We start from the raw sequence: 8,650 nt of genomic DNA, 5'->3' as shown, positions 1-8,650 counted from the left end.
GAGTTGTTAGCCTATTGGCAATCTCCCAAGGCATTGAGTGCTTCTTGTCTAATTTGTTACGCGAAATAAGCTTAGTTTTTTTAACGTATGTGTACATCAATTGCACACTTTTGTGTACAATTATGTTTAAAATCATGTGTAAAATTATATGTAAAAATATTTGTAAAATTATGTGTACAAATCGCATTGACACATTTTTCAGCATGCAGTTAACCGTTTCTTTTAATATGATATTGAATAACAATATAGGCATATGTGATTCTTGCAACATTTGTGTTGTAGGTAAAATATCTTTATACAATAAGTAGTATAACTTACTGTTTGTCAACGATATGTAACAAAGAGACACAGCATGTGTTGTACTTTAAGAACTAGACGTAAACTAATAGCACGCGCTGTAAATCTGTTTTATCACAAAAATAGAATACATTATGTTTTGCCATTTCGTATTTTAATGATTTGTACTATTCCGCACTAAATATAACGCGTTTATAAAATATGTATACCCGAAGCTAAACGATCACATACCGAGTAATTATGTTTAACTGCTATCGGAGCTTTACTAAAATTATATTTAAATTATTGTTTCACTTGAGGCAATAGCAGGCATTAGTGACATGTAAGCGTTTCCTATAAATACTGTCAAAACAATAACGGATTATTGCATTCAACAAATAATTGATACTGTGACAGAGGTTAGTTTTAATGTTACTTACCTAAATTATATACCACATTAGCATGCCAATTAATGTATTGAAGTTGTTGTTAGTTTCAAATATAACTCATGCTGTAAACAAAAAAACAAAATAGATCAACATTTACATTTCATCCGAACCAAAAAGAAATTGTAATTAAATAAAATAAATTTACCTTAACATCATTATAGATACTAAACGAAATTGTATTTTCGTAACGTTATTTGAAAACACTTCTTTTAAATTACATTGTTTAAAGCATTCATGAATTTATCACTGGAATTGATTAAAAATTACATTATATAATATAATATAAAATAATCTCTGCGGCAAGCCACCAGTTGCTATATGTCAATGTATTAAGCATTTTTATTTCAGGATAAGACGTTTACTTTTCATCATGAAAGCAACACTTCTATGGATCGTGATTGTCTGTACCGTCGTTTCTGTGGCGATGGCTCAACATAGTATGTGTGACATTATGTGAAATATTGCTAAATAACGCATACCTATTGCATGACAATTGGTAAATGTATTATGAATAATTGAGCCATTCAAATACTCGCTTTGACATGCACCGAGTTGCTATATCGCTGTGTTTGCATTTTACAATTTCGCGATTGTCACATGTTGTTTTACAAGTTTAAAATAAAGGGATACTGTTGATACAATTAAACCATATTACGCAATTTATATTAAGTTATTTCACAAATGTTTAGACTGACATATTTTATTATCCATTTACATTTGAATGTGAAGTATATTCATTAATCAACGAAATAAATTATAAGAATTATTGTAACGTCATAATAATAAAACAAATCGATTATACTTATATTGTGTCTGTATATCAAGGTTAAGTATGCTCAGGGTTTTGCATGGACTACGGGTAGGAATAAACTAAAAATGCGTCGTCAATTTAAGCCGACTGTAAAAGGTGCCACTGTAAAAATGTTTTCATAAGCTGCACAATGCTGGGAGGATGTAAGGGAGTTGAGTCAATTAGAAATTACTGTAGTACCTTTTTTGCTAATATGAGCGCATTAAACGATTTAAATTATCATCAACGCTATGTCGATTGGTAACATTAAAAGTGAAATCATCTTTATAAAAACAATGAAAGTCTTTTTTATATTCATAAATTGTTTGGAAAAATAAGTACGCTGAAACGCTTTGAAGAGAACAAATTGGGTAATATAAGACAATATCAAGGCATTATTCAATCAAAGACTGCGGCTCAAATTCTAAAAGTCATGGGAACGCCCAGGCCCCGTGTTCACAAAGCAAATTGACATCGATTTTCAATGTCAAGTGACATTGATTTTCAATTTTTGTCATCGGTTCTCAAACTTGGTGTTCACAAAGAAAATCGATGTCAAATGACATCCAAAATCGATTTTCAATTTGCAATCAATGACACTGAAATTGACATTGATATTGGGCATTGTCAAATTGAAAATTGATGACAATCACCATGGTAAGAAAACAATATGGCCGACATTGAAAGACGTCTTCGTCGCGCTCGATACTTAAATGAATTGTTTCCAATGGATAGGAGAGTTTTCCGTGATCGAACGAACCCATTGGAAACTTTGTCCCCGATGGAAATCGTGAACGGTACCGGTTTTTCCCGGAAACTATTCTGTTTCTTGTCAACATGCTGAATTTGGAGAGGGCTACTGAACGTTCTTGTCCTCTTCCGCCGCTCATTTCAACTTTAGCGGCATTGCATTTCCTTGCAACTGGCCCACACCACATTGTGACGGCAGGGCTTCATGGAATCTCAAGGTCCAGTGTATCTAGAGCGGTCAAGCAATTTACGGACAGCGTGTGTCTACATCTAAATGACTTCGTTTTCTTCCCAAATATCGAAAATGTGCAACGGACGGTGCAAAAACAGTTCTACAACATCGCTGGTGCGTATTAGCTCTTAATATAATTTAATCGGACAATTTAATGATTTTTGATTGGTTGTCAAGTAAACAGATAAGGGGAGTTAAATGTTTCTTAGTCGAATCGGGCACAATTCAAAACGTTGTATGAGTACTGTATGCTAGATTTATACGTCTTGAAATAACATACGTGTATATTAAGTATATTACGTGTTTGATAAGTATAATAAACATAACTGTTTATTAGTGATTGTTATTTTTGGGAACACATATATTGACATGAAAGACAGAAGATTGAACTTGTAACTTTTGAAAAAAATATTGCGGAAACTTTGTTTGTAGTATACTCAAATTAGTATAAAATTATCTAATACAAATGTCGATTAGGCTAACAATGTTATTGTCTTTAAAGGTTTCCCCCAAGTGGTTGGTGTTGTTGATGGGACACATATCCGTATTCAAGCGCCTAGCGCCAACGAAGACGATTATGTGAACAGAAAGGGATTTCACTCCCTTAATGTACAGGTAAAACAATAAGTGAAATAAAGTCCATGAACATTTCCTCAACTTGTATTTTTTTTAGATTATATATGTTTAAAGGTTGTCTGTTCACAGTGATAATTGCAAAACGAAACTATTGACAATTGGATGTTCTGTTGTTTACTTGTATTAGTGTGATATCAGACAAAATGACATTGTGCAGTTTGAATTTTATTAAGATTTGTGGTTTCTTTTTGCTCTATAGATGATTTGTGATGCCACTTTTCGGTTTGTTGACGTAGTCGCAAAGTGGCCTGGGAGCGTTCACGATTCAAGGATCTTTCGTGAAAGCGCCATACGTCAGCGTTTTGAAAGAGGTATAATGACAATTACATGAAGACTACTCAGTATTATGATTTTATTCATTCATTGCACCCATTTATTTAAGCACAGAATTATTACCGGTACATCAAAATTAACAAGCACAATTTTATTTTTTATTGAAGCGTTTCCATCTTTTCAAGTAGGTTTGATCACCAGCCATATATATAAATTATCTATCTATCTATCCATCCATCCATCCATCCATCCATCCATCCATCCATCCATCCATCCATCCATCCATCCATCCATCCATCCATCCATCCATCCATCCATCCATCCAGCCATCCATCCATCCATCCATCCATCCATCCATCCATCCATCCATCCATCCATCCAGCCATCTATCTGTCAAGTCTGGTTTTATTTTATATAACAGCTTTTAAAACGATCACATGTATTATTATCACATCACATTTGACAAATGAAAGCAACTTAAAACATCACCTTTTTACGCAATGACACAATTGAATTAGCGTCTCATCAGCCCAATAAATAATTCATACTAACAACAAAAATTGAACTTCATTGAAATCACATCATTCCAAATGATCACAGTAACTAATATCACAATTATTTAAATGTAACATAAACAACAACATATTACATCAATAACGTTATAACTATGTCATAAACTTGCATGCATTAAACAATACACTGCTTGATATCGTTGTTTGACATTACAGTGCTGCAAAATGATCTTTTTTTTATAACAGGTGAAATCGACGGTCTTCTGCTTGGTGACTCTGGCTATGGATGCAAGAGGTATCTTATGACACCATATCAAAACACCGACAGTCCTTGTAAGGTATAGGTATTAAATGGATCTTTAAAACAATGTAACATATACTCAGAATTAAATTTTGTTAACCTTAGATTAAACAAAACAAGGACTGTTTGTAAAACATGCATGCCCCCCATATGGGCTGTCCGTTGTAGTGGCAGCCATTGTGTCAAAACGTTTTTGTCACTGTGACCTTGACCTTTGACCTAGTGACCTGAAAGTCAATAGGGGTCATCTGCGAGTCACGATCAATGTACCTATGAAGTGTCATGATCCTAGGCAAAAGTGTTCTTGAGTTATCATCCGAATATCATTTTACTATTTCGGGTCACCGTGACCTTGACCTTGTGACCTCAAAATCAATAGGGGTCACCTGCAAGTCATGATCAATCTACCTATGAAGTTTCATGATCCTAGGCGTATGCGTTCTTGAGTTATCATCCGGAAATCATTTTACTATTTCAGGTCACTGTGACCTTGACCTTTGACCTTGTGACCTCAAAATCAATAGGGGTCATCCGCAAGTCAAGATCAATCTACCTATGAAGTTTCATGATCCAAGGCGTATGCGTTCTTGAGTTATCATCCGGAAACCATTTTACTATTTCAGGTCACTGTGACCTTGACCTTTGACCTAGTGACCTCAAAATCAACAGGGGTCATCTGCTAGTCATGATCAATGTACCTATGAAGTTTCATGATCCTAGGCACAAGCGTTCTTGAGTTATCGTCTGACAACCACCTGGTGGACAGACCGACCGACAGACCGACCGAAAGACCGACATGAGCAAAGCAATATACCCCCTCTTCTTCGAAGGGTGGCATAAATACTAATCATCATGAAAAGGTTTAATATTTACTTACAGGCATAAAGCAATGTCACCAAACTAGCATTGGTTCTTAACATTTAGTGGAATGATTGCAATATTATTAGTATGTTGTTTCATTTACAGGAACGGTTTAACATATCCTTATGTCGAACAAGAGTGGTGATCGAGCAAGCTTTTGGCGTTCTCAAGCGTAGGTTTCCATGTCTACATTATGGACTTAGAGTAAAACCTGACAGAGCAGCCAAAATAACAGTCGCGTGTGTCATTCTTCATAACATTGGATTAGAGAGGCAAGACATGTTTTCACGAACATGTGAGGATGACACGGATCAGCCACATGTTCTTTATGAAGGAGATGGGTCTGGAAACAGTTACAGAGACCACATCGCAGAATCTTTCTTTTAAGAACATATAGTTATATAATAACAAGGGCTGTATGCAAAACATTCACAGTCCTTTTGAAGATAACTAAACAAAGGTTCATCCACATAATGATAAACTAACAAAGTATTATATCAATAGCAAAAAGATAAAAGAAGGATCACCGAGGCTGCAGATCAAGAAAGACTTGTTAGAACAAAAGAATAGGCATATCAACAGTATTATTCATTTAAACAGGTATATTGGAAACTAGAAATGTGTCTTAAATGCTAAAGACAAATGCATTTTAAATATTTCACCGGACACAAATATATCTTGAGTCAAACATGTTTCAAGGGGCATATTGACTGCTAACAACAAGTGAAATGGATATTATTTGCAGCAAAAGCTACAAAGGACTGATTCATGCATGCTATGTGAATTACATATATAAATAATGTATGACATTAAAATATGAATAAGTGGAACACCAGCTGCCCATCAGAATAGCACCTTCATCATTTACCAAACTTGGTCCTTTATTTATGGTAAGTAGTGTTTCACTTATTCATATTTGAGTGTCACAAATTATTTATACATTTAATTAATAAAACATGCATAAATCAGTCCTATGTAGCTGTTTCTGCAAATAATAGCTATTTAACTTGTCTATTAGCAGTCGATATGCCCCTAGGAACATGTTAAGTTTAAGATTCAAACAAAAGAAGGCCTTGATCCATTGCAGACTTTATATTTGAGTTTAACCACTCTTTTTTTAAAGTAAAAAGTTGTCTCTCTTGCTCTGCAGCCTCTGTGATCACCTTAATTCTAAGATCATGTAGCTGTTTTTCCTGCTGTTGCCTCTGCAACAGCAGGTCCAACTCAGCCTGTGCACGTCTTGTTTCCAGCTCAAGTAGCTCTTCGTCATAGCATCTGTTTCTCTTTCTCTTTTTCAACGATTCTGGAAGTTAATTATACATTGACAAATTCAAATTGTACTTAAGAAATTAAATACTTTCTTCATTTTATCCATGTTTACATGCATGTTTTTGTAACTGATTTATGCCAGTTATGATTTGAACAATTTATATGCACAAAAGAAACTTCATACATCAGTGAAGTTAAAAATGACTCTGTTCTTAAAGTTTTAATTGTTTTTTCAGTTATGTGCATGCTTTTTATCCTATTACCAGACCAAAAACAATAGAATATCAAGTGATCGTATAAATATAAGATCGATGCTAATATCGACATTTTTAGACCATGGTTTTCCGATAATATATAGTATTTTAACTTTTTTCTAATTATAAACGACCACAAAATAATGAGTAATAGAATATTATGTGCGTGTCGGATAGAGATCAAGTTTATCATGCGAGACTGAGAAACAAGTTGTAGTACATGTATATTCTCTTAATATAGATTGGTTTAGGGTATTGGTTTATTTGAGTATTGGTTTATTGTGTAAAAGGCAATATGACTTTCATATATCATCTGCATACTCAAGTTAATAATAGTGTGATGTATCAGTATGCTTCCAGATTCAGAGGATGTCAAAAGATGATTTTTGGTCTTAAAATATTGACATATTGAAATATACCTTTTGATGGTCTTGATGTTGAAGAAGTGGCTACATTCGAGGCAGTTGCAGGCTTTGATGTACACTCAGCAACAGTTAGTGTACACTTGGCTGAGGCTTCATCAGTGTCTGCCATCTCAGCAACATCAGCCACGCCTTCAATACAACAAATTATAACATCTATGAATAAACAAGAAATGTGTCCATGAGACAATGATGCACCACTAATTGGCACCGGTCACAACTTTAGACAGACGGCCAGACATACAGATGTTACTATTAATGCCCCTTCACCATTTTTCGAATCACAAACATCGCAAAATAAAACCAATTAACATTCCACAAATTATTATTGCCAGATATGCATATAATGGTTAAATATTAAACAAGACAAATATATTGAAGCAGAGCCATTGTGTATGGTTCATTGTTTAATGTTTCCAAAATAATCTGGTAACGTATATTGCAGGTCGGTTGCAGTTCTAAATATTCCATTCATATTCATTGCATGTTACAAATTTGAAAGAAAATGCAACAGTGAAAAATAAATTAAAAAGATCATTATACATGCATAACAATCACCTGAATCAATGCCACCCGGAATGCCAATCAGCTGTGGCTTGTCGCGGATGCCATCTATGACCAGGTCTTCCACGGTGGTTAATACAGCTGGAGGCCCCCCTCCAGTTTCTTTTCTGTCAGACTCTTTTTTTTCGGCTGAAATTAAGCGAGGTACATTTATGAACCATTCTTTTAACTTAAATATCATATACTGTAATCTTTGAAAAATTATTAAACAATCAACATTGATATTTTTTATTTTTGATGTACAATAATAATTGGCAGTGATTATTATTAACCCTTTGCATGCTGGTAAATTTGTTGTCTGCTAAAATGTCGTCTGCTGAATTTATAAAAATTAGCATTTTTTTCGATTTTGTTTCAATTATACTATCAGAATAGCAAAAAGTTTGGATCCTGATGAGACGCCACGTTCTGTGGCGTCTCATCTGGATCCAAACTGTTTGCAAAGGCCTTCAAAATCCGGTTCCAGCACTGAAAGGGTTAAAAAAAACATGGTAAGACTAAAATACTGAACTATTGAATTGAACAGTTCAAAAATAGTATTAACTGAAAGATTAAGCTCTCAGCACATATACCAATGTATTTTAAGAGCATACATCTTTATATTATAACAAATATTTTCTCAATATGTTGACAAAAATGAACACTGATTAAGGAATATGTAATAAAGATTAGAGATTACTTGTTAACTATTAATGGGCCAAAGGAACTAACTAATGCTATTATAATTTTTTAATACTCAGAAATTTATTTTTATCATCAAAAATACATTTAACTACATTTTGCCAAAGTATTAAAAATAATCAACAAGCATGAATAATGAGCGTGATTAAAGATCTAGCAAAATATTACTGGCGCGCAAAACACATGTAATGAGCTCATAATATTCAACAATTACATGAACTTTTTTATTTTTGTGTGCATAAAATACTTAATAAATTACATTTAATATTATACAGTTTTTACAATGGGTGCAATAAAAGAAAACATTTCACTACATTACATAATGAGAACATGTCATTTTGTTTCATTTTTACATTCTATTAAAACTGGTACATACGATC

General features: G+C 33.7%; 2 protein-coding genes across 2 annotated transcripts; one reads left to right on the top strand and one right to left on the bottom strand.

Moving 5' to 3' along the window:
• The first annotated feature begins 1,993 nt into the window (after positions 1-1,993).
• LOC127881743 (putative nuclease HARBI1) lies at positions 1,994-5,467 on the top strand. The gene is made up of 5 exons (XM_052429828.1): positions 1,994-2,611; positions 3,000-3,112; positions 3,333-3,444; positions 4,165-4,256; positions 5,186-5,467. Exons 1-5 carry the CDS (start codon positions 2,353-2,355, stop codon positions 5,465-5,467), a joined length of 858 nt encoding a protein of 285 aa, XP_052285788.1. The 5' UTR covers positions 1,994-2,352.
• Positions 3,472-8,617, bottom strand: LOC127831448 (uncharacterized). The gene is made up of 4 exons (XM_052356431.1): positions 8,590-8,617; positions 7,584-7,718; positions 7,023-7,157; positions 3,472-6,383 (listed from the first exon to the last, which is right to left on the bottom strand). The coding sequence occupies exons 1-4, from the start codon at positions 8,615-8,617 to the stop codon at positions 6,130-6,132; spliced, it is 552 nt and encodes a 183-aa protein (XP_052212391.1). The 3' UTR covers positions 3,472-6,129.
• Between the last annotated feature and the right edge of the window lie 33 nt (positions 8,618-8,650).

This window comes from Dreissena polymorpha, chromosome 5 (assembly GCF_020536995.1).
Source record: "Dreissena polymorpha isolate Duluth1 chromosome 5, UMN_Dpol_1.0, whole genome shotgun sequence".
NCBI classification, from domain to species: Eukaryota; Metazoa; Mollusca; class Bivalvia; order Myida; family Dreissenidae; genus Dreissena; species Dreissena polymorpha.
Note: the sequence above shows the minus strand (reverse complement) of the source record. Positions and strands in the feature narration are given on the sequence as shown.

Bases quoted from the DNA above. Each gene is read 5' to 3' on its own strand.
- LOC127831448 (XM_052356431.1), bottom strand. From the start codon at position 8,617: ATGAAACAAAATGACATGTTCTCATTAT. The intron at 7,719-8,589 runs GTAATGTAGTGA...GCTTAATTTCAG, and splicing joins AAATGACATGTTCTCATTAT to CCGAAAAAAAAGAGTCTGAC. The intron at 6,384-7,022 runs GTATATTTCAAT...ATTAACTTCCAG, and splicing joins AACATCAAGACCATCAAAAG to AATCGTTGAAAAAGAGAAAG.
- LOC127881743 (XM_052429828.1), top strand. From the start codon at position 2,353: ATGCTGAATTTGGAGAGGGCTACTGAACGTTCTTGTCCTCTTCCGCCG. The intron at 3,113-3,332 runs GTAAAACAATAA...TTTGCTCTATAG, and splicing joins TTCACTCCCTTAATGTACAG to ATGATTTGTGATGCCACTTT. The intron at 3,445-4,164 runs GTATAATGACAA...TTTTTATAACAG, and splicing joins ACGTCAGCGTTTTGAAAGAG to GTGAAATCGACGGTCTTCTG.